The sequence below is a fragment of the Cardiocondyla obscurior genome, linkage group LG03 (genome assembly GCF_019399895.1).
Source record: "Cardiocondyla obscurior isolate alpha-2009 linkage group LG03, Cobs3.1, whole genome shotgun sequence".
NCBI classification, from domain to species: domain Eukaryota; kingdom Metazoa; phylum Arthropoda; class Insecta; order Hymenoptera; family Formicidae; genus Cardiocondyla; species Cardiocondyla obscurior.
This window is the reverse complement of record NC_091866.1, coordinates 11,515,753-11,539,307: the sequence shown is the minus strand read 5'-3', so window position 1 is coordinate 11,539,307 and position 23,555 is coordinate 11,515,753. Positions and strand designations below refer to the sequence as shown.

The 23,555-nt window shown below is 36.8% G+C and overlaps 4 protein-coding genes and 4 long non-coding RNA genes across 12 annotated transcripts; 7 read left to right on the top strand and 1 right to left on the bottom strand.

Annotated features, from left to right (window-relative positions):
* The first annotated feature begins 5,387 nt into the window (after positions 1-5,387).
* On the top strand, positions 5,388-7,061 carry LOC139101262 (uncharacterized). Of its 2 annotated transcripts, XM_070654294.1 has the most exons (3): positions 5,423-6,032; positions 6,109-6,256; positions 6,439-7,061. In XM_070654294.1, the coding sequence occupies exons 1-3, from the start codon at positions 5,822-5,824 to the stop codon at positions 6,626-6,628; spliced, it is 549 nt and encodes a 182-aa protein (XP_070510395.1). In that variant the 5' UTR covers positions 5,423-5,821; the 3' UTR covers positions 6,629-7,061. The 2 variants fall into 2 exon arrangements, 1 of the variants encoding a protein (XP_070510395.1); XR_011545532.1 differs by lacking the exon at positions 6,439-7,061 and having other exon boundaries at positions 5,388-6,032; positions 6,093-6,391.
* Positions 7,062-11,038: 3,977 nt separating this feature from the next.
* On the top strand, positions 11,039-12,313 carry LOC139101234 (uncharacterized). 2 transcript variants are annotated; one of them, XR_011545525.1, is made up of 3 exons: positions 11,039-11,747; positions 11,808-11,970; positions 12,153-12,313. XR_011545525.1 is itself a non-coding variant. In XM_070654246.1 (3 exons), exons 1-3 carry the CDS (start codon positions 11,537-11,539, stop codon positions 12,191-12,193), a joined length of 399 nt encoding a protein of 132 aa, XP_070510347.1. In that variant the 5' UTR covers positions 11,039-11,536; the 3' UTR covers positions 12,194-12,313. The 2 variants fall into 2 exon arrangements, 1 of the variants encoding a protein (XP_070510347.1); XM_070654246.1 differs by having other exon boundaries at positions 11,824-11,970.
* Positions 12,314-12,432: 119 nt separating this feature from the next.
* Positions 12,433-13,185, top strand: LOC139113917 (uncharacterized). The gene is made up of 2 exons (XR_011547777.1): positions 12,433-12,658; positions 12,775-13,185. It is a non-coding gene; the product is annotated as an uncharacterized lncRNA (long non-coding RNA).
* Positions 13,186-13,613: 428 nt separating this feature from the next.
* On the top strand, positions 13,614-14,469 carry LOC139113916 (uncharacterized). The gene is made up of 3 exons (XR_011547776.1): positions 13,614-13,674; positions 13,832-14,027; positions 14,185-14,469. It is a non-coding gene; the product is annotated as an uncharacterized lncRNA (long non-coding RNA).
* Positions 14,470-16,068: 1,599 nt separating this feature from the next.
* Positions 16,069-16,521, top strand: LOC139101317 (uncharacterized). Its single transcript, XR_011545533.1, has 2 exons — positions 16,069-16,132; positions 16,287-16,521. It is a non-coding gene; the product is annotated as an uncharacterized lncRNA (long non-coding RNA).
* Positions 16,522-16,817: 296 nt separating this feature from the next.
* On the top strand, positions 16,818-19,279 carry LOC139113663 (G-protein coupled receptor 143-like). 2 transcript variants are annotated; one of them, XM_070674971.1, is made up of 6 exons: positions 16,818-17,009; positions 17,133-17,238; positions 17,400-17,494; positions 17,574-17,740; positions 17,806-18,133; positions 18,340-19,279. In XM_070674971.1, exons 1-6 carry the CDS (start codon positions 16,860-16,862, stop codon positions 18,580-18,582), a joined length of 1,089 nt encoding a protein of 362 aa, XP_070531072.1. In that variant the 5' UTR covers positions 16,818-16,859; the 3' UTR covers positions 18,583-19,279. The 2 variants fall into 2 exon arrangements, with proteins under 2 accessions (XP_070531072.1, XP_070531071.1); XM_070674970.1 differs by having other exon boundaries at positions 17,562-17,740.
* Positions 18,390-23,280, bottom strand: LOC139113658 (A-kinase anchor protein 10, mitochondrial-like). Of its 2 annotated transcripts, XR_011547737.1 has the most exons (11): positions 22,909-23,280; positions 21,808-22,576; positions 21,499-21,622; positions 21,290-21,426; positions 21,068-21,218; positions 20,850-20,964; positions 20,518-20,692; positions 20,365-20,438; positions 20,240-20,292; positions 20,005-20,154; positions 18,390-18,530 (listed from the first exon to the last, which is right to left on the bottom strand). XR_011547737.1 is itself a non-coding variant. In XM_070674958.1 (10 exons), exons 1-10 carry the CDS (start codon positions 22,931-22,933, stop codon positions 20,065-20,067), a joined length of 1,713 nt encoding a protein of 570 aa, XP_070531059.1. In that variant the 5' UTR covers positions 22,934-23,280; the 3' UTR covers positions 18,981-20,064. The 2 variants fall into 2 exon arrangements, 1 of the variants encoding a protein (XP_070531059.1); XM_070674958.1 differs by lacking the exon at positions 18,390-18,530 and having other exon boundaries at positions 18,981-20,154.
* Positions 20,885-21,776, top strand: LOC139113675 (uncharacterized). The gene is made up of 2 exons (XR_011547739.1): positions 20,885-21,018; positions 21,100-21,776. It is a non-coding gene; the product is annotated as an uncharacterized lncRNA (long non-coding RNA).
* Positions 23,281-23,555: the final 275 nt, after the last annotated feature.

Below are 23,555 nucleotides of genomic sequence, written 5' to 3'. Positions count from 1 at the left end.
AAAATTTTTTACCGACCGTCGGTAATGCAGATTCCTGTTTTACCGACATAGCATCGGTCGGTAAAACAGATTTTTCAATTTTATACGGGTCGGTAAAACAGAATTTAAAAAAAAAAAAATCTGCGCAAGTAGAAAGATGGGGGGAATCAATAGAAACATTTTTTGTTAAGAAAATTTTGTTCTATCTCTCCCCCCTTGCGCGCACGAGGGCAAAAACCAAAAAAAAAAAAAAAAAATCTGCGCAGGTAAAAAGATGGGGGGAATCAGTAGAAACATTTTTTGTTAATAAAATTTTGTTCTATCTCTCCCCCCCTGCGCGCACGAGGGCAAAAACCAAAAAAAAAAAAAATCTGCGCAGGTAGAAAGATGGGGAAAATCAGTAGAAACATTTTTTGTTTGTAAAATTTTGTTCTATCTTTCCCCCCCTGCGCGCACGAGAGCATTTTCCGAAAAACTTTGATCGTTAATATCTCGGTCCACAGGCGTCGTAGGGGTCTGATCGAAAGCTCGTTTTGAAGGGCTTGAAAGCCCGCGTCGAACAAAAAAAAGCGCAATAGCCTAGCTTTTCTGGTTCGCGAGATATTTCACATTTTCCGAAAAACTTTGATCGTTAATATCTCGGTCCACAGGCGTCGTAGGGGTCTGATCGAAAGCTCGTTTTGAAGGGCTTGAAAGCCCGCGTCGAACAAAAAAAGCGCAATAGCCTAGCCCTTCTGGTTCGCGAGATATTTCACATTTTCCGAAAAACTTTGATCGTTAATATCTCGGTCCACAGGCGTCGTAGGGGTCTGATCGAAAGCTCGTTTTGAAGGGCTTGAAAGCCCGCGTCGAACAAAAAAAGCGCAATAGCCTAGCCCTTCTGGTTCGCGAGATATTTCACATTTTCCGAAAAACTTTGATCGTTAATATCTCGGTCCACAGGCGTCGTAGGGGTCTGATCGAAAGCTCGTTTTGAAGGGCTTGAAAGCCCGCGTCGAAAAAAAAAGCGCAATAGCCTAGCCCTTCTGGTTCGCGAGATATTTCACATTTTCCGAAAAACTTTGATCGTTAATATCTCGGTCCACAGGCGTCGTAGGGGTCTGATCGAAAGCTCGTTTTGAAGGGCTTGAAAGCCCGCGTCGAACAAAAAAAGCGCAATAGCCTAGCCCTTCTGGTTCGCGAGATATTTCACATTTTCCGAAAAACTTTGATCGTTAATATCTCGGTCCACAGGCGTCGTAGGGGTCTGATCGAAAGCTCGTTTTGAAGGGCTTGAAAGCCCGCGTCGAAAAAAAAAGCGCAATAGCCTAGCCCTTCTGGTTCGCGAGATATTTCACATTTTCCGAAAAACTTTGATCGTTAATATCTCGGTCCACAGGCGTCGTAGGGGTCTGATCGAAAGCTCGTTTTGAAGGGCTTGAAAGCCCGCGTCGAAAAAAAAAGCGCAATAGCCTAGCCCTTCTGGTTCGCGAGATATTTCACATTTTCCGAAAAACTTTGATCGTTAATATCTCGGTCCACAGGCGTCGTAGGGGTCTGATCGAAAGCTCGTTTTGAAGGGCTTGAAAGCCCGCGTCGAAAAAAAAAGCGCAATAGCCTAGCCCTTCTGGTTCGCGAGATATTTCACATTTTCCGAAAAACTTTGATCGTTAATATCTCGGTCCACAGGCGTCGTAGGGGTCTGATCGAAAGCTCGTTTTGAAGGGCTTGAAAGCCCGCGTCGAAAAAAAAAGCGCAATAGCCTAGCCCTTCTGGTTCGCGAGATATTTCACATTTTCCGAAAAACTTTGATCGTTAATATCTCGGTCCACAGGCGTCGTAGGGGTCTGATCGAAAGCTCGTTTTGAAGGGCTTGAAAGCCCGCGTCGAAAAAAAAAGCGCAATAGCCTAGCCCTTCTGGTTCGCGAGATATTTCACATTTTCCGAAAAACTTTGATCGTTAATATCTCGGTCCACAGGCGTCGTAGGGGTCTGATCGAAAGCTCGTTTTGAAGGGCTTGAAAGCCCGCGTCGAAAAAAAAAGCGCAATAGCCTAGCCCTTCTGGTTCGCGAGATATTTCACATTTTCCGAAAAACTTTGATCGTTAATATCTCGGTCCACAGGCGTCGTAGGGGTCTGATCGAAAGCTCGTTTTGAAGGGCTTGAAAGCCCGCGTCGAAAAAAAAAGCGCAATAGCCTAGCCCTTCTGGTTCGCGAGATATTTCACATTTTCCGAAAAACTTTGATCGTTAATATCTCGGTCCACAGGCGTCGTAGGGGTCTGATCGAAAGCTCGTTTTGAAGGGCTTGAAAGCCCGCGTCGAAAAAAAAAGCGCAATAGCCTAGCCCTTCTGGTTCGCGAGATATTTCACATTTTCCGAAAAACTTTGATCGTTAATATCTCGGTCCACAGGCGTCGTAGGGGTCTGATCGAAAGCTCGTTTTGAAGGGCTTGAAAGCCCGCGTCGAAAAAAAAAGCGCAATAGCCTAGCCCTTCTGGTTCGCGAGATATTTCACATTTTCCGAAAAACTTTGATCGTTAATATCTCGGTCCACAGGCGTCGTAGGGGTCTGATCGAAAGCTCGTTTTGAAGGGCTTGAAAGCCCGCGTCGAAAAAAAAAGCGCAATAGCCTAGCCCTTCTGGTTCGCGAGATATTTCACATTTTCCGAAAAACTTTGATCGTTAATATCTCGGTCCACAGGCGTCGTAGGGGTCTGATCGAAAGCTCGTTTTGAAGGGCTTGAAAGCCCGCGTCGAAAAAAAAAGCGCAATAGCCTAGCCCTTCTGGTTCGCGAGATATTTCACATTTTCCGAAAAACTTTGATCGTTAATATCTCGGTCCACAGGCGTCGTAGGGGTCTGATCGAAAGCTCGTTTTGAAGGGCTTGAAAGCCCGCGTCGAAAAAAAAAGCGCAATAGCCTAGCCCTTCTGGTTCGCGAGATATTTCACATTTTCCGAAAAACTTTGATCGTTAATATCTCGGTCCACAGGCGTCGTAGGGGTCTGATCGAAAGCTCGTTTTGAAGGGCTTGAAAGCCCGCGTCGAAAAAAAAAGCGCAATAGCCTAGCCCTTCTGGTTCGCGAGATATTTCACATTTTCCGAAAAACTTTGATCGTTAATATCTCGGTCCACAGGCGTCGTAGGGGTCTGATCGAAAGCTCGTTTTGAAGGGCTTGAAAGCCCGCGTCGAAAAAAAAAGCGCAATAGCCTAGCCCTTCTGGTTCGCGAGATATTTCACATTTTCCGAAAAACTTTGATCGTTAATATCTCGGTCCACAGGCGTCGTAGGGGTCTGATCGAAAGCTCGTTTTGAAGGGCTTGAAAGCCCGCGTCGAAAAAAAAAGCGCAATAGCCTAGCCCTTCTGGTTCGCGAGATATTTCACATTTTCCGAAAAACTTTGATCGTTAATATCTCGGTCCACAGGCGTCGTAGGGGTCTGATCGAAAGCTCGTTTTGAAGGGCTTGAAAGCCCGCGTCGAAAAAAAAAGCGCAATAGCCTAGCCCTTCTGGTTCGCGAGATATTTCACATTTTCCGAAAAACTTTGATCGTTAATATCTCGGTCCACAGGCGTCGTAGGGGTCTGATCGAAAGCTCGTTTTGAAGGGCTTGAAAGCCCGCGTCGAAAAAAAAAGCGCAATAGCCTAGCCCTTCTGGTTCGCGAGATATTTCACATTTTCCGAAAAACTTTGATCGTTAATATCTCGGTCCACAGGCGTCGTAGGGGTCTGATCGAAAGCTCGTTTTGAAGGGCTTGAAAGCCCGCGTCGAAAAAAAAAGCGCAATAGCCTAGCCCTTCTGGTTCGCGAGATATTTCACATTTTCCGAAAAACTTTGATCGTTAATATCTCGGTCCACAGGCGTCGTAGGGGTCTGATCGAAAGCTCGTTTTGAAGGGCTTGAAAGCCCGCGTCGAAAAAAAAAGCGCAATAGCCTAGCCCTTCTGGTTCGCGAGATATTTCACATTTTCCGAAAAACTTTGATCGTTAATATCTCGGTCCACAGGCGTCGTAGGGGTCTGATCGAAAGCTCGTTTTGAAGGGCTTGAAAGCCCGCGTCGAAAAAAAAAGCGCAATAGCCTAGCCCTTCTGGTTCGCGAGATATTTCACATTTTCCGAAAAACTTTGATCGTTAATATCTCGGTCCACAGGCGTCGTAGGGGTCTGATCGAAAGCTCGTTTTGAAGGGCTTGAAAGCCCGCGTCGAAAAAAAAAGCGCAATAGCCTAGCCCTTCTGGTTCGCGAGATATTTCACATTTTCCGAAAAACTTTGATCGTTAATATCTCGGTCCACAGGCGTCGTAGGGGTCTGATCGAAAGCTCGTTTTGAAGGGCTTGAAAGCCCGCGTCGAAAAAAAAAGCGCAATAGCCTAGCCCTTCTGGTTCGCGAGATATTTCACATTTTCCGAAAAACTTTGATCGTTAATATCTCGGTCCACAGGCGTCGTAGGGGTCTGATCGAAAGCTCGTTTTGAAGGGCTTGAAAGCCCGCGTCGAAAAAAAAAGCGCAATAGCCTAGCCCTTCTGGTTCGCGAGATATTTCACATTTTCCGAAAAACTTTGATCGTTAATATCTCGGTCCACAGGCGTCGTAGGGGTCTGATCGAAAGCTCGTTTTGAAGGGCTTGAAAGCCCGCGTCGAAAAAAAAAGCGCAATAGCCTAGCCCTTCTGGTTCGCGAGATATTTCACATTTTCCGAAAAACTTTGATCGTTAATATCTCGGTCCACAGGCGTCGTAGGGGTCTGATCGAAAGCTCGTTTTGAAGGGCTTGAAAGCCCGCGTCGAAAAAAAAAGCGCAATAGCCTAGCCCTTCTGGTTCGCGAGATATTTCACATTTTCCGAAAAACTTTGATCGTTAATATCTCGGTCCACAGGCGTCGTAGGGGTCTGATCGAAAGCTCGTTTTGAAGGGCTTGAAAGCCCGCGTCGAACAAAAAAAAGCGCAATAGCTTAGCTTTTCTGAGTCACGAGATATTTTAAATTTTTTAAAAGGAAGTGGCACGGTCAGTTCGTGCTACCTTTTTTTAGAAAATTTAAATATCTCGCGACCCAGAAGAGCTAAGCTATTTTGCACGTCAATTTACAACAATTTAATGCTATTTATTAAGTATATTTACAATATTTTATTAATCGAGTCGTTTCATGAATGTCAGTATTAATGCTGTGTTCCTATTGGTTCAAATTAATCGAATGACATTTTAAACTTGTTTTTTGCGTTATCTATAAGTTTTTATATTAAATCGTATTTTACAAGTTAGTTTACAACAATTTAATGCTATTTATTAATTATTCTTACAATATTTTATTAATCAAGTCGTTTCATGAATGTCAGTACTAATGCTGTGTTCCTATTGGTTGAAATTTATTGAGTGACATTTTGCACGTGTTTTTGGCGTTATTTATAAGTTTTTATACTAAATCGTATTTTGCAAGTTAGTTTACAACAATTTAATGCTATTTATTAATTATTTTTACAATATTTTATTAATCGAGTCGTTTCATGAATGTCAGTACTAATACTGTGTTCCTATTGGTTCAAATTAATCGAATGACATTTTACACTTCTTTTTTGCGTTATTTATAAGTTTCTAAACTGAATCGTATTTTGCACGTTAATTTACAACAATTTAATGATATTTATTAAGTAATTTTACAATAGTTTATTGTTTGAATCGATTCATGAATGTCAGTATTAATGCTGTGTTCCTATTGGTTGAAATTAATCGATTGACATTTTACGTTTGTTTTTTGCGTTATTTATAAGTTTTTATACTTAATCGTATTTTGCTCGTTAATTTACAACAATTTAATGCTATTTATTAAGTATTTTTACATTATTTTATTAATCGAGTCGTTTCATGAATGCCAGTATTAATGCTGTGTCTCCATTGGTGAATATTTTACGCAAAATATTTTATGCTTATTTTATTCGTTTGTGGAAGATCAACTGTTTCCTCGAGTGTCCGGTTGGATTTTTTAACAAATTTAAACCGTCTTTTTTATTCCCACAAAGTGCCAAGACTGTGCATCAACGGAAACTAATTTTTATAAAAGTTTTAAAAGTGACAGGTATGTGTTATTGATTAAAGTTTAAAGTCAGAAAAACAAATATTTCTATTTGTTTTACAGGCTTTAAACTTTATAGGCAAAAGATACGTGACGGCAGCTAACCAACGAGACCATCCGGAGTTCCGGGGAAGCCGCAGAAGTCTCTCTGACCATTCCTGGTGCAAGAGAAAAATCCTCGTACCCAGTACTCCAGATAGCACTGACACTTTGCAGAGTGAATTCAGGTATGTCATGCATTAGAATTTAATTAAAATACTCTCCTTCATTGTGAGGGACCGATTTTAGATTGCCCGAGAGCCTCAGTTAATTAAAAAGTGAGAAAATAGTCAAAATATAACTTTAACCTCAAAGTGTCACTTATGAGATTTTTAGTTTTAATTTAAAAATACTTCTGCTTTATTTACAGGTTTGGCGCTTTGGGGACGAAAGGTTCGCGACGAAAACTAACCAAGGAAACCGTCCGGAGACCCGGGGAAGCTGCAGAAGTCCCTCTGACCATTCCTGGTACAAGAGAAAATTCCTCGACTTACCCAGTACTCCAGATAGCACTAACACTTTGCAGAGTGAATTCAGGTATGTCATGCGTTAGAATTTAATTAGAGTACCCTCCTCTATCGTGAGGGACCGATTTTAGATTGCTCGAGAGCCTCAGTTAATTAAAAAGTGAGAAAATTGTCAAAATATAACTTTAACCTCAATGTGTCACTTATGAGATTTTTAGTTTTAATTTAAAAATACTTCTGCTTTATTTACAGGTTTGGCGCTTTGGGGACGAAAGGTTCGCGACGGAAACTAACCAAGGAAACCGTCCGGAGACCCAGGGAAGCCGCAGAAGTCTCTCTGACCATTCCTGGTGCAAGAGAAAATTCCTCGACTTACCCAGTACTCCAGATAGCACTAACACTTTGCAGAGTGAATTCAGGTATGTCATGCGTTAGAATTTAATTAGAGTACCCTCCTCTATCGTGAGGGACCGATTTTAGATTGCTCGAGAGCCTCAGTTAATTAAAAAGTGAGAAAATTGTCAAAATATAACTTTAACCTCAATGTGTCACTTATGAGATTTTTAGTTTTAATTTAAAAATACTTCTGCTTTATTTACAGGTTTGGCGCTTTGGGGACGAAAGGTTCGCGACGAAAACTAACCAAGGAAACCGTCCGGAGACCCGGGGAAGCTGCAGAAGTCCCTCTGACCATTCCTGGTGCAAGAGAAAATTCCTCGACTTACCCAGTACTCCAGATAGCACTAACACTTTGCAGAGTGAATTCAGGTATGTCATGCGTTAGAATTTAATTAGAGTACCCTCCTCTATCGTGAGGGACCGATTTTAGATTGCTCGAGAGCCTCAGTTAATTAAAAAGTGAGAAAATTGTCAAAATATAACTTTAACCTCAATGTGTCACTTATGAGATTTTTAGTTTTAATTTAAAAATACTTCTGCTTTATTTACAGGTTTGGCGCTTTGGGGACGAAAGGTTCGCGACGGAAACTAACCAAGGAAACCGTCCGGAGACCCAGGGAAGCCGCAGAAGTCTCTCTGACCATTCCTGGTGCAAGAGAAAATTCCTCGACTTACCCAGTACTCCAGATAGCACTAACACTTTGCAGAGTGAATTCAGGTATGTCATGCGTTAGAATTTAATTAGAGTACCCTCCTCTATCGTGAGGGACCGATTTTAGATTGCTCGAGAGCCTCAGTTAATTAAAAAGTGAGAAAATTGTCAAAATATAACTTTAACCTCAATGTGTCACTTATGAGATTTTTAGTTTTAATTTAAAAATACTTCTGCTTTATTTACAGGTTTGGCGCTTTGGGGACGAAAGGTTCGCGACGGAAACTAACCAAGGAAACCGTCCGGAGACCCAGGGAAGCCGCAGAAGTCTCTCTGACCATTCCTGGTGCAAGAGAAAATTCCTCGACTTACCCAGTACTCCAGATAGCACTAACACTTTGCAGAGTGAATTCAGGTATGTCATGCGTTAGAATTTAATTAGAGTACCCTCCTCTATCGTGAGGGACCGATTTTAGATTGCTCGAGAGCCTCAGTTAATTAAAAAGTGAGAAAATTGTCAAAATATAACTTTAACCTCAATGTGTCACTTATGAGATTTTTAGTTTTAATTTAAAAATACTTCTGCTTTATTTACAGGTTTGGCGCTTTGGGGACGAAAGGTTCGCGACGAAAACTAACCAAGGAAACCGTCCGGAGACCCGGGGAAGCTGCAGAAGTCCCTCTGACCATTCCTGGTGCAAGAGAAAATTCCTCGACTTACCCAGTACTCCAGATAGCACTAACACTTTGCAGAGTGAATTCAGGTATGTCATGCGTTAGAATTTAATTAGAGTACCCTCCTCTATCGTGAGGGACCGATTTTAGATTGCTCGAGAGCCTCAGTTAATTAAAAAGTGAGAAAATTGTCAAAATATAACTTTAACCTCAATGTGTCACTTATGAGATTTTTAGTTTTAATTTAAAAATACTTCTGCTTTATTTACAGGTTTGGCGCTTTGGGGACGAAAGGTTCGCGACGGAAACTAACCAAGGAAACCGTCCGGAGATCCGGGGAAGCCGCAGAAGTCTCTCTGACCATTCCTGGTGCAAGAGAAAATTCCTCGACTTACCCAGTACTCCAGATAGCACTAACACTTTGCAGAGTGAATTCAGGTATGTCATGCGTTAGAATTTAATTAGAGTACCCTCCTCTATCGTGAGGGACCGATTTTAGATTGCTCGAGAGCCTCAGTTAATTAAAAAGTGAGAAAATAGTCAAAATATAACTTTAACCTCAATGTGTCACTTATGAGATTTTTAGTTTTAATTTAAAAATACTTCTGCTTTATTTACAGGTTTGGCGCTTTGGGGACGAAAGGTTCGCGACGAAAACTAACCAAGGAAACCGTCCGGAGACCCGGGGAAGCTGCAGAAGTCCCTCTGACCATTCCTGGTACAAGAGAAAATTCCTCGACTTACCCAGTACTCCAGATAGCACTAACACTTTGCAGAGTGAATTCAGGTATGTCATGCGTTAGAATTTAATTAGAGTACCCTCCTCTATCGTGAGGGACCGATTTTAGATTGCTCGAGAGCCTCAGTTAATTAAAAAGTGAGAAAATTGTCAAAATATAACTTTAACCTCAATGTGTCACTTATGAGATTTTTAGTTTTAATTTAAAAATACTTCTGCTTTATTTACAGGTTTGGCGCTTTGGGGACGAAAGGTTCGCGACGAAAACTAACCAAGGAAACCGTCCGGAGACCCGGGGAAGCTGCAGAAGTCCCTCTGACCATTCCTGGTACAAGAGAAAATTCCTCGACTTACCCAGTACTCCAGATAGCACTAACACTTTGCAGAGTGAATTCAGGTATGTCATGCGTTAGAATTTAATTAGAGTACCCTCCTCTATCGTGAGGGACCGATTTTAGATTGCTCGAGAGCCTCAGTTAATTAAAAAGTGAGAAAATTGTCAAAATATAACTTTAACCTCAATGTGTCACTTATGAGATTTTTAGTTTTAATTTAAAAATACTTCTGCTTTATTTACAGGTTTGGCGCTTTGGGGACGAAAGGTTCGCGACGGAAACTAACCAAGGAAACCGTCCGGAGACCCAGGGAAGCCGCAGAAGTCTCTCTGACCATTCCTGGTGCAAGAGAAAATTCCTCGACTTACCCAGTACTCCAGATAGCACTAACACTTTGCAGAGTGAATTCAGGTATGTCATGCGTTAGAATTTAATTAGAGTACCCTCCTCTATCGTGAGGGACCGATTTTAGATTGCTCGAGAGCCTCAGTTAATTAAAAAGTGAGAAAATTGTCAAAATATAACTTTAACCTCAATGTGTCACTTATGAGATTTTTAGTTTTAATTTAAAAATACTTCTGCTTTATTTACAGGTTTGGCGCTTTGGGGACGAAAGGTTCGCGACGGAAACTAACCAAGGAAACCGTCCGGAGACCCGGGAAGCCGCAAAAGTCTCTCTGACCATTTGGTGCAAGAGAAAATTCTCGACTTACCCAGTACTCCAGATAGCACTAACACTTTGCAGAGTGAATTCAGGTATGTCATGCGTTAGAATTTAATTAGAGTACCCTCCTCTATCGTGAGGGATTGATTTTAGATTGCTCGAGAGCCTCAGTTAATTAAAAAGTGAGAAAATTGTCAAAATATAACTTTAACCTCAATGTGTCACTTATGAGATTTTTAGTTTTAATTTAAAAATACTTCTGCTTTATTTACAGGTTTGGCGCTTTGGGGACGAAAGGTTCGCGACGAAAACTAACCAAGGAAACCGTCCGGAGACCCGGGGAAGCCGCAAAAGTTTTTGTGACCATTTCTGGTGCAAGAGAAAATTCCATTTGCAACTTAGTTTACAACAATTAATGCTATTTATTAATTATTTTTACAATATTTTATTAATCGAATTGTTTCATGAATGTCAGTACTAATGCTGTGTTCCTATTGGTTGAAATTGATCGAATGACATTTTACACTTTTTTTTTGCGTTATTTATAAATTTTTGTACTAAATTATATTTTGCACGTCAATTTACAACAATTTAATGATATTTATTCATTATTTTTACAATATTTTATTAATCGAATCGTTTCATGAATGTCAGTACTAATGCTGTGTTTCTATTGGTTGAAAATAATCGAGTGACATTTTGCACGTGTTTTTGGCGTTATTTATAAGTTTTTATACTAAATCGTATTTTGCAAGTTAGTTTACAACAATTAATGCTATTTATTAATTATTTTTACAATATTTTATTAATCGAATCGTTTCATGAATGTCAGTACTAATGCTGTGTTTCTATTGGTTGAAATTGATCGAATGACATTTTACATATTTTTCTTGCGTTATTTATAAATTTTTGTACTAAATTATATTTTGCACGTCAATTTACAACAATTTAATGATATTTATTAATTATTTTTACAATATTTTATTAATCAAATCGGTTCATGAATGTCAGTACTAATGCTGTGTTCCTATTGGTTGAAAATAATCGAGTGACATTTTGCACGTGTTTTTGGCGTTATTTATAAGTTTTTATACTAAATCGTATTTTGCAACTTAGTTTACAACAATTTAATGCTATTTATTAATTATTTTTACCATATTTTATTAATCGAGTCGTTTCATGAATGTCAGTACTAATACTGTGTTCCTATTGGTTCAAATTAATCGAATGACATTTTACACTTCTTTTTTGCGTTATTTATAAGTTTCTAAACTGAATCGTATTTTGCACGTTAATTTACAACAATTTAATAATATTTATTAAGTAATTTTACAATAGTTTATTGTTTGAATCGATTCATGAATGTCAGTATTAATGCTGTGTTCCTATTGGTTGAAATTAATCGATTGACATTTTACGTTTGTTTTTTGCGTTATTTATAAATTTTTATACTTAATCGTATTTTGCTCGTTAATTTACAACAATTTAATGCTATTTATTAAATATTTTTACATTATTTTATTAATCGAGTCGTTTCATGAATGCCAGTATTAATGCTGTGTCTCCATTGGTGAATATTTTACGCAAAATATTTTATGCTTATTTTATTCGTTTGTGGAAGATCAACTGTTTCCTCGAGTGTCCGGTTGAATTTTTTAACAAATTTAAACCGTCTTTTTTATTCCCACAAAGTGCCAAGACTGTGCATCAACGGAAACTAATTTTTATAAAAGTTTTAAAAGTGACAGGTATGTGTTATTGATTAAAGTTTAAAGTCAGAAAAACAAATATTTCTATTTGTTTTACAGGCTTTAAACTTTATAGGCAAAAGATACGTGACGGCAGCTAACCAACGAGACCATCCGGAGTTCCGGGGAAGCCGCAGAAGTCTCCTGACCATTCCTGGTGCAAGAGAAAAATCCTCGTACCCAGTACTCAAGATAGCACTGACACTTTGCAGAGTGAATTTAGGTATGTCATGCATTAGAATTTAATTAAAATACTCTCCTTCATTGTGAGGGACCGATTTTAGATTGCCCGAGAGCCTCAGTTAATTAAAAAGTGAGAAAATAGTCAAAATGTAACTTTAACCTCAAAGTGTCACTTATGAGATTTTTAGTTTTAATTTAAAAATACTTCTGCTTTATTTACAGGTTTGGCGCTTTGGGGACGAAAGGTTCGCGACGAAAACTAACCAAGGAAACCGTCCGGAGACCCGGGGAAGCTGCAGAAGTCCCTCTGACCATTCCTGGTACAAGAGAAAATTCCTCGACTTACCCAGTACTCCAGATAGCACTAACACTTTGCAGAGTGAATTCAGGTATGTCATGCGTTAGAATTTAATTAGAGTACTCTCCTTCATCGTGAGGGACCGATTTTAGATTGCTCGAGAGCCTCAGTTAATTAAAAAGTGAGAAAATAGTCAAAATATAACTTTAACCTCAATGTGTCACTTATGAGATTTTTAGTTTTAATTTAAAAATACTTCTGCTTTATTTACAGGTTTGGCGCTTTGGGGACGAAAGGTTCGCGACGAAAACTAACCAAGGAAACCGTCCGGAGACCCGGGGAAGCTGCAGAAGTCTTTCTGACCATTCCTGGTACAAGAGAAAATTCCTCGACTTACTTAGTACTCCAGATAGCACTAACACTTTGCAGAGTGAGTTCAGGCTTTTAAGTTAAATTTCAGACTAAAATTCGGTTTATTTAAGTGTAGTAGAGTGTTCTAAATACAATTGAATTATTTTGTTAACTGTAAATAATTTTTTATTTGAGATTTTTGGTGATTGGTGTTCTGCGAGAGTCACAGAAGTTTCACTGCACTTGAACAAGTTGTGAAAATAGTTCTGCGTATTCCTCAAGTGCCCCGATGGATTTTTTATCAAATTTGAACCTTTCTTTTGCTGCCCAAAAAGTTCCAAGGCTCTACATGGACGGGAACTATTTTTTATAAGTGTTTTAAAAGTGACAGGTATGTGTTTTAGGTTAAAAGTTGAGGTATTCATAAATAAATTTTTTTGGAGCTTCTTAGTTAAATTTCTGACATAAATTCGGTTTATTTAAGTGTACTAGAATGTTTTAAATACAATTAAATTATTCTCTTAACTGTGAAAAATTTTATTTTCCAGATTCTTGGTGAGTGGTGTTCTGCGAGAATCACAGATGTTTCACTGTACTTCTACAGCTTGTGAAAATAGTTCTGCGTATTCCTCGAGTGCCCCGTTGGATTTTTTATCAAATTGAAACCTCTTTTTTGCTGCCCAAAAAGTTCCAAGGCTCTACATGGACGGGAACTATTTTTTATAAGTGTTTTAAAAGTGACAGGTATGTGTTTTAGGTTAAAAGTTTAAATATTCATAAATAAATTTTTTTGGAGCTTCTTAGTTAAATTTCTGACATAAATTCGGTTTATTTAAGTGTACTAGAATGTTTTAAATACAATTAAATTATTCTCTTAACTGTGAAAAATTTTATATTTCAGATTCTTGGTGAGTGGTGTTCTGCGAGGGTCACAGATGTTTCACTGCACTTCTACAGCTTGTGAAAATAGTCTTGCGTCTTCCTCGAGTGCCCCGTCAGGTTTTTTATTTAATTTAAACCTCCTTTTGCTGCTCAAAAGTTCCAAGGCTCTACATGGACGGGAACTATTTTTTATAAGTGTTTTAAAAGTGACAGGTATGTGTTTTAGGTTAAAAGTTGAGATATTAATAAATAAATTTTTTTGGAGCTTCTTAGTTAAATTTCTGACTAAAATTCGGTTTATTTAAGTGTACTAGAATGTTTTAAATACAATTAAATTATTCTCTTAACTGTAAATAGTTTTATATTCCAGATTCTTGGTGATTGGTGTTCTGTGAGGGCCACAAAAGTTTCAGTGCACTTCTACAGCTTGTAAAAATAGTTCTGCGTATTTCTCGAGTGCCTCGTTGGATTTTTTATCAAATTTGAACCTCCCTATTGCTGCCCAAAAAGTTCCAAGGCTCTACATGGACGGGAACTATTTTTTATAAGTGTTTTAAAAGTGACAGGTATGTGTTTTAGGTTAAAAGTTGAGATATGCTTAAAAAAATTTTTTGAGAGCCTTTTAGTTAAATTTCTGACCTAAATTTGATTTATTTAAGTGTACTAGAGTGTTCTAAATACAATTAAATTATTTTCTTAACTGTAAATAATTTTATATTTCAGATTTTTGGTGATTGGTGTTCTGCGAGGGTCACAAAAGTTTCACTGCACTTCTACAGCTTGTGAAAATAGTTATGCGTTTTCCTCGAGTGCCCGGTTGGATTTTTTATCAAATTTGAACATCCCTCTTGCTGCCCAAAAAGTTCCAAGGCTCTACATGGACGGGAACTATTTTTTATAAGTGTTTTAAAAGTGACAGGTATGTGTTTTAGGTTAAAAGTTGAGGTATTCATAAATAAATTTTTTTGGAGCTTCTTAGTTAAATTTCTGACATAAATTCGGTTTATTTAAGTGTAGTAGAATGTTTTAAATGAAATTAAATTATTCTCTTAACTGTAAATAATTTTATATTTCAGTTTTTGGTGATTGGTGTTCTGCGAGGGTCACAAAGTTTCACTGCACTTCTACAGCTTGTGAAAATAGTTTTGCGTTCTCCTCGAGTGCCCTGATGGATTTTTATCAAATTTGAACCTTTCTTTGCTGCCCAAAAATTCCAAGGCTCTACATGGACGGGAACTATTTTTTATAAGTGTTTTAAAAGTGACAGGTATGTGTTTTATGTTAAAAGTTGAGATATCTTTAAATAAATTTTTTTGGAGCTTCTTAGTTAAATTTCTGACCTAAATTTGGTTTATTTAAGTGTAGTAGAATGTTTTAAATGGAATTAAATTATTCTCTTAACTGTAAATAATTTTATATTTCAGTTTTTGGTGATTGGTGTTCTGCGAGGGTCACAAAGTTTTACTGCACTTCTACAGCTTGTGAAAATAGTTCTGCGTTCTCCTCGAGTGCCCTGATGGATTTTTATCAAATTTGAACCTTTCTTTTGCTGCCCAAAAAGTTCCAAGGCTCTACATGGACGGGAACTATTTTTTATAAGTGTTTTAAAAGTGACAGGTATGTGTTTTAGGTTAAAAGTTGAGGTATTCATAAATAAATTTTTTTGGAGCTTCTTAGTTAAATTTCTGACATAAATTCGGTTTATTTAAGTGTAGTAGAATGTTTTAAATGGAATTAAATTATTCTCTTAACTGTAAATAATTTTATATTTCAGTTTTTTGGTGATTGGTGTTCTGCGAGGGTCACAAAAGTTTCACTGCACTTCTACAGCTTGTGAAAATAGTTCTGCGTTCTCCTCGAGTGCCCCGATGGATTTTTTATCAAATTTGAACCTTTCTTTTGCTGCCCAAAAAGTTCCAAGGCTCTACATGGACGGGAACTATTTTTTATAAGTGTTTTAAAAGTGACAGGTATGTGTTTTAGGTTAAAAGTTGAGGTATTCATAAATAAATTTTTTTGGAGCTTCTTAGTTAAATTTCTGACATAAATTCGGTTTATTTAAGTGTACTAGAATGTTTTAAATACAATTAAATTATTCTCTTAACTGTGAAAAATTTTATATTCCAGATTCTTGGTGAGTGGTGTTCTGCGAGGGTCACAGATGTTTCACTGCACTTCTACAGCTTGTGAAAATAGATCTGCGTATTCCTCTAGTGCCCCGATGGATTTTTTATCAAATTTGAACCTTTCTTTTGCTGCCCAAAAAGTTCCAAGGCTCTACATGGACGGGAACTATTTTTTATAAGTGTTTTAAAAGTGACAGGTATGTGTTTTAGGTTAAAAGTTGAGGTATTCATAAATAAATTTTTTTGGAGCTTCTTAGTTAAATTTCTGACATAAATTCGGTTTATTTAAGTGTACTAGAATGTTTTAAATACAATTAAATTATTCTCTTAACTGTGAAAAATTTTATATTCCAGATTCTTGGTGAGTGGTGTTCTGCGAGGGTCACAGATGTTTCACTGCACTTCTACAGCTTGTGAAAATAGATCTGCGTATTCCTCTAGTGCCCCGATGGATTTTTATCAAATTTGAACCTCTTTGCTGCCCAAAAATTCCAAGGCTCTACATGGACGGGAATTTTTTTTATTAAGAGTTTTATAAGTGACAGGTATGTGTTTTAGGTTAAAAAAGTAGAGTTATTTTTAAATAAATAAATTGATTTTTTTAAGTTAAATTTTTGATTAAATTCGGTTTTATTAAGGGTAGTAGATTGCTCACATTATATTTCAATAAGTTTTTTAACTCTAAAATTTTTATTTCAGTTGTCTTGTGATTGGAGTACCTGGAAGGCCGCAGAATTTTTACTGTGATTTATACTTGGTGAGGGGGATTTCTGCTGCTTTCTCGAGGGTGCCGTTGGCATTTTATTACAGTTTTTTTATTCTACTTTTGCCTTACAAACTCTGAAGCTCGTAAGTCAACGGAAAATATTAATAATTTAACTTATAAAGTAACATGTATGTTTTATAAATTTAAATAAAAATCTTTTAAAGTTAATGATTTTGAATGTTCTAAGTTAATTTTTTGATCCTAATTCGATTTTATTAAAACTAGTAGAGTGCCCACGTTTTATTTAAATAATTATTTTCATTTTAAAATACATCGAGAGAGGTTAGAAAGATCGATGTATTCGCGGCGACGGTAGCGCCGGGAGCATTTGGTGGACGGATAATTTTGGAACTACTAAAATTGATATTGATATATATATGTCACCATCGATTTTGGTAGTTCCGAAAAATTCTGTTTACTAAATGCTTTCGGCGCTATTGTCGCCGCAAATTCATCGATCTTTCTAACCTCTTTCGATCTATTTGGGCTATAGTATAGCTCTAATTATGGCCGACCCGACTTTACAAACGTTTTGCTGTCATTATACTAACCGAACGGATAGAGCGATAGCAATAATGCAGGAATTTAATACAGACGCGTATAATACGGTGTGCATGCTCTCGTCAACTATGGGCATGATAGGCGCGATTTATCAGGTAAATTTCGAGTGTTATCTTCGAACAAGGCTCTGTTTTTCTGGTTCGTTTTCTTTTTATTAATTGTACGAAATAACGTTACCAAAGAAATTTAATTGGCACTAAGATAAAATTTTTTTTTAGATACTACCTCGAGAGGATTCCAATAGTTCTTATCGTTGGCGGAGCTTCTCCAGAGGAAGAGATATTATTGTATGGCTTGCCGTTGCTGATTTTTTAGCGTCTTTAGGTCTAGTTTATTATCTCAATTATATTAATTATAATGAATAGTTTATGAACATCGACAAATTAGTTAATTAGTAATTACAACTATAAATTAGGTTGACCAATGAAAGCAACGTGCGATAAATAAATAAAATTAATACTTTGTTTCCAATTGTTCTCAATCAGGTGTGTTTGTAAGGTCGGCCCTATGGAGAAATTTCAAGTCCATCATGCCGATGGAGGGCGATATGTCGAACGTGATCTTCTGCGCTATGCTATCGGTAATAAAGCCATTTCTACATCTGATATCGGTTTTATAAAAAAATTCGGAAACTATTTTACTCGTAGGCGTGGATCCAGTATTTCTACATGGCTACGTGGATATGGACCCTGTGCTACGCAGTGGACATGAAATTATTACTGGGTGACAAAGACGAACGTCCTGTGATTTATCATACTTTGGCCTGGGTACTGCCTGCTATTCTCACCACGTTTGGGCTGGTTATTCTGTATATTCCGGATGCAAAGTCAGATTTTATAAATATTTTTTAAGCATATGTTATTTTAGATATAATAACAAATTATATTTCAGCTGTCATAATTCGACATCGTTGTCCAGTGCGATACTGCGCATTCTTCCAAACTACTTCGCCACGTACGTGTTGTTGGCGGTAGTTATGATTGCGAATCCCATTTTGTATCTAGCATCAACGCGAGACGTTGAGACAGCGGTGCTGTACAGCATGGCTCAGATGACCGGAAGGGAACGGAGGCTGATACAAACGATTAGATTAAAGTTTGCTCTCATCAATCTAGTCTACTACGTATGCTGGACGCCCAATCTAATTAACGGAATACTGTTATGGACTTTATGGTTTCAATTACCGATTAAAGCAATCATCACCTTATGGTACATAATGGTACGTGTAAAAGCCGATTGTTCCAACGCCCTAACAACCTTACTTAAAAATGTATTCATTCTGATCTATTTAAAAAGAAGGATAAAGATAGACATACAATTACCTAATAAACAAATTTACTTGAAAGTTGGGGCAACCTACCCTAAATCTCTTTTTATGAGCATGGATAAATATAGGAAAATGATCGATACATTTCTAATTAACAGGCTGTGACAAATCCTCTCCAAGCGTTCTTCAATGCGATTGTTTATCAATCTTGGACCAGAAGAGAGAAATTACGTTTAGAGTGCTGTCAAGATTATAAATCAAGCACAGATTTCTATTTAAATGCAATCGTCAACGTAGATAGCAACGTACACGTTTCTGAATCATCTCCATTACTCAATCCGCGAAAGGGCTATGAACAAAAAATACCATATATTAGTATAAATGGATCTTCGTCTCTATGAGAATGTTTTACTGAAAATGTATGTAAAAACAATGTATATGCCGTATGTACAGTAGTGTTAAAGAAAAATTTAATATATAAAGTCAGTTTTTATATAAATATTATAAAATCAAACGTGCGCGATTGTGAGTCTCAATCTAAACTTTTTTTACAAGATTTTTCAGAGGTCGTCTCGACTAAAAAATTATTTTATTACAGTTTTTCGATATTATATAATAAAATATATTTAATAAAACAGAATTTTTTAATATACTACAATAGAGAAAAAGAGAGCGATCACATTAAAAAATGCAACTGTGATATAATATACAAAGACTTGAGTTTTTTAAGCAAGACAACAAAGAAAGGGTAAAATATGCAATATGCAACTATTTTAAAAAAAAAAAGATTCGAGATATGTACGCATCAATACATAACGGGCTATTTAATTATTTTTGAAAGATAGGACGCATTTTAAAAAAGTAAATTCGTTTTTTACAGCATGTATATAGTAAGGGTTTTGTTACATCATAACATTTTGTACTTAAACATTACGTGTTATGCGCTCTAAATACTGTTAAAATATATCTTTTTCTATATCATAATATCACGATCAATACCGGTCACATGCATCATCGTATGTACATATATCTCATTACCTGCTTTAACACTAGCTGTGTCATTGTATAAATTGACAATAAAAGCAGTACAAAATCTTATATTTTAAGGTTTCATCACTTCTTATACCGTCTACATTAGTCATCTTTGTCAGAAGCGAGAAAATAGTGCGAATATTGACGTTTTGTACGTATGAAAATAATTAGAAACAATAGCAAAAAATTATCAAGATAAAATTAAATAAAAAAAAAAAAAGTTTTATTCTAAATTTTTTTTTTGTTTGACATGTTGATACAGAAGTCTGTTTGTTTTTATGTTAAATGAGCATTTCGTCAGAAATATCGATTTAATGATACTTTAATACGTACAAGCGATAATAATTTGCATTGATTTTCTTCGGATGTAATAATCGACGATAACTGATGAAGAAATTACGTTAAAATATTGTTCTTTGCTCATCGAGTATTTTATAATAAATTAATAGAATAGGAAGATTTTTTAATACAAAAAATATTACAGATTATGCTGCTAAATAAGATTATTTTAAATTATTTTACGCAATAAGTTGTGAAAATACTAGGATTACATATATCAATTTATAATAAAGTTACTTGCACTAATTATAAATTCGAATTAAATTATTGATTAGCAAATTCAAGTCTCCATTTTATTATTATGCCAAAGTATAAAGTATAAAAAATTTTTATGTACTTTTTAAGATGATATTAGGATAAAATGAATTAGAATATTTTGTTTGGCACTTTGGCAAAATCTGCAGCATTATTGTGCTAACGTTTAAAATAAAAGAACAAAGCACTTTACTTACATAAATACATAAGACGTTTACACTTAAGGAAAATCTAAGCCTCATGTCAAGCTTACACCATCAAGAAGGAAGATTCGAAGTTCCAAGCGTCAAAGATGTGATTTCACAAATAATCATCTCGGCGATTCTCCATGCTAATTCCTCTTTTGCCTATCAATAGCAAGTGATGTAACAATATTGATGTGAAAAAAATGTTACTATTATTTTTATTAATAAATTATAATAAAATATTTACCTTATCTTGTTCTATATTTACAAATCGTTTTACAACACGAGTTAGGCGAGATTCTGAAATTTGCATATATTTTATACAATCTCGCGTATATACACACGGTCAAACTATAGTTATATGTAACTTACCATATTTCCTATGAGGATCTGGTTCTATTTCAGTAATAAATCGACCTAAGTTGTCAACGTAACCAATGCTTAAACTACAAAATATACCACATTATTCACGATTTATAAATCTGCATAAATGCATTTTGTTAGTAACGTTAAATTATTAAATACCTATATTTATTACGTCGCCATAAAGAATCTGGATCGTAAAGTTGCCTAGTGTCGATATTTAAATGACTGTTAATGGTTTTTTTATCATCAGATATTCTGCTGCCATTATTTCCTATTTGAGAAATACTTGGCATACTAGTACACACAGAGCTTACTTCGCTGCTGCAATCTGAACCTGCAGGTAAATATCTCTTAATTCATAATTTGTTTTTGTTTTTAATATTTATAAATAAAAAAATATAAAATTTATATTATTACTGATTTAAAGTTATAGTATTCTTTAATATATTTTCGGAATAGTAACGATCATGAAATCAATAATGGACACTAACCTGTTCTTCTTATCTTGGAATGTAAACTTGGACATGGACTGGTCTGAATCGTACTGATTAGTTCTGATAAGTATTTATAATACAGCTGCGACGATAAGAACACCGGGAGATAATGCTAGAAGAAAGTGTCGAATTTTAATAAAACCACTTTAGGACGAAAGCATGTATAGTGAGTACGATATATTAGTTATCGGTAAATTGTATAATTAACGTTATACCTTGTTAAGAAAATTATATACGATTTTACTAGGTTTATCGAAACAATCGGATTGTGGACCTCCTTCGTCCTCGCGGCAAATATTTTGCTCCACAAGAAAACGAATCTTATCACTAAATCCAAGAGGCATTGTTGCTTGTAAGCTAAAATATCTGAAAACAGTAATAACATTTGTATAAATTATTTACTTTTTGAGCGATTCATATATTTAAGTAGAAATTACTTTTCATATATAATTACGGCGTCAGATTGCGCTTCTTCAGGATTGGCTGCTCCCTTCTTTTCTAAAAGATTATGCTTATAGCTTATAGCCGACATCCAAAAATCCAGCAGTTCTCGCTTATTTTCGAGTTCCATAAACTGAAATGTTAATAATGAAACAGAATCTTTGACGAAAATATTTCTGCAGAAGTAAAAGATTATGATGCAAACCTCCATAAAATAAAAGAACGCTGTCTCATTATACAATATATCTGCTAATTGTACATTGCCACTGGTGAGCACGTCAATCTGATGCTTACAGTGAAATTCGCTTCGTAAAAAATCGTTAATATATCTGTAAAGAGATATACAGTTGTTATACGTATATGCGTTTCCGACCCATGGGGACCCAGAGGGGGTAGCAAGGACCGGCAGTTATCTCTACTTTTGGTATTAATAAATTGCAATTAAAAAATTTTTAACAAGAAATAAAAATAAAAAGAAAACAAGGATGGTTGTCATCGAATGTTTGTCACTCACTCGTTTTCTAATGTATCGTATACTATGCTTTGAACAGCAGATAGGCACCGTAAAATAGGCTCAATGTTTTCCTGGACAATAGCCTTCTCTATATCCACTCTCAATTCCTCAGATATTTGATTGATACCCAGAGTTTCTTTGAGAATATACTTTTTGTAAACTCTCAATGCATCCTGCTTGATCGTCGTCATGTCACGTCTCTCGTTTCTACAGTTGAGGTTTGATTGTCGCGTTTCGCTTACCACCTGACTAGTCTTTGGCATACCGTTGGACGTCGCATCGTCCGCCCTATCGAACGGTATTTCGTTCCTTGTTTCGGTATCTACATCACTAGCGAACACGTCGCAGCTAAAGTTTTCGTTATCGTCTAAGGAAGTAGGCAAGGTATCCAGCAGTTCCTTTTGATTAGACTGTCTGACTTTTCGCACATTGGGCATCTCTGATGCGCTGCATAAGCATTCTACCTCCAGCCAGAACTTGATGAGAGCTATACGCTTCCTGGTATCCATAAACTGGATGAAATAGCCAAGCGCGCTTTTGTCCTTAAGTATTTCTGGCAGCGCTTTCGACAACCGCGAACTGAAGGAAGCGCGCGCTTCCTCAACGTCATTATTGAGAATCTCCTCTTCCTCTTCCTCGAGGTTGCACAGTACACCTGAAGGAGTCTGAATCGACGACGCAGAGCCATTGAATGCATCTGTTAGAAAGCCTCCTGAGCTCGTTGACTTTATAGGTGAACTTTCTGATAATCCGGACTTATCCCTTTGTCCTACCATTTTATTACAGTAAGAGTATTACAAGTCAATCAAATTGACAACATTATTTGAAAGAAAATATATCGTTATAAACTACAAGACAGTTATCAAATCAAATTAAGTAAGCTTTAAATATAAATAAAAAGAAAAATACATGTAGGAAGAAAAATTGCGAAGTAACAAACCGTACAATCTCTGTAAGGAAAGAAGCAAATAAAAAAAAAAAGGAAAAAAAAGGAAACGTGTTGCATATTGCAAATGTCAGAAAATTAGTCGTGTCGCGGGGGATTAGAACGGTTCGGTAGGTAAACTCGTACAGCGTAAGGGCAGCATGCGAGATAATTACCAATCTTCTTAAAAAATTGGAGCATCGTTCGTGTCAACGCGTAGCAGCATGATAAGGGTCGCCGATAGCGCGAGGGTGAACGCCGAAAGGTAAACAACGGGTGAGCGATGCGCTGCGTAAGTGCAGCGGGCGCGCATCCCACAGGACGATCGAGCCACAGTTGTGGGTAGAGTTGCGTGATCCGTTACGATCAGGACTCGGGACGACGGCGACGTCGCGCGACACTCCGCCTCGGTGTCATCACGGACGTGCCAGGTGACAGATCACTGTTGTTTGCATCGCTCGCCGATTACGACACATCGCGAGTGTAACCAACCAAGTGCAAGTGGCGGTTTCTGTTCGTTCCGCATTACGATTACAGTTCCTACACTCGGTAAGTCTATTAAAAAAAAATAAAACTAATAAAATTCTATTCTATTAAATGAGTGTCATCGTAATGTTGACGGGAGAAAGAAGAAGAAGAAGAAATGTACCGGATCTTGATCCGGTAACGATCAAATAAACTTGAAATGAATGAATTTAGCTGCGTAGATTGTCGAAAGGGAAGGAAGGGTGCACAAAGTGCACACATTAGAGCAAAACATGGTGAATGATCGTGCGCGCATTTTTCAAACGCTCATAAGGCGCGGACGTAATCTTGCATTATC

Coding starts and splice junctions, on each gene's coding strand:
- LOC139101262 (XM_070654294.1), top strand. CDS start 5,822: ATGAATGCCAGTATTAATGCTGTGTCTCCATTGGTGAATATTTTACGC. Junction 6,033..6,108: donor AAAAGTTTTAAAAGTGACAG/GTATGTGTTATT, acceptor TAAACTTTATAG/GCAAAAGATACGTGACGGCA. Junction 6,257..6,438: donor ACTTTGCAGAGTGAATTCAG/GTATGTCATGCA, acceptor CTTTATTTACAG/GTTTGGCGCTTTGGGGACGA.
- LOC139101234 (XM_070654246.1), top strand. CDS start 11,537: ATGAATGCCAGTATTAATGCTGTGTCTCCATTGGTGAATATTTTACGC. Junction 11,748..11,823: donor AAAAGTTTTAAAAGTGACAG/GTATGTGTTATT, acceptor TAAACTTTATAG/GCAAAAGATACGTGACGGCA. Junction 11,971..12,152: donor ACTTTGCAGAGTGAATTTAG/GTATGTCATGCA, acceptor CTTTATTTACAG/GTTTGGCGCTTTGGGGACGA.
- LOC139113663 (XM_070674970.1), top strand. CDS start 16,860: ATGGCCGACCCGACTTTACAAACGTTTTGCTGTCATTATACTAACCGA. Junction 17,239..17,399: donor TGATTTTTTAGCGTCTTTAG/GTCTAGTTTATT, acceptor GTTCTCAATCAG/GTGTGTTTGTAAGGTCGGCC. Junction 18,134..18,339: donor TCACCTTATGGTACATAATG/GTACGTGTAAAA, acceptor TCTAATTAACAG/GCTGTGACAAATCCTCTCCA.
- LOC139113658 (XM_070674958.1), bottom strand. CDS start 22,933: ATGCTCCAATTTTTTAAGAAGATTG. Junction 22,577..22,908: donor CCAATTTTTTAAGAAGATTG/GTAATTATCTCG, acceptor ATAAAATGGTAG/GACAAAGGGATAAGTCCGGA. Junction 20,293..20,364: donor AGATCCTCATAGGAAATATG/GTAAGTTACATA, acceptor TGCAAATTTCAG/AATCTCGCCTAACTCGTGTT.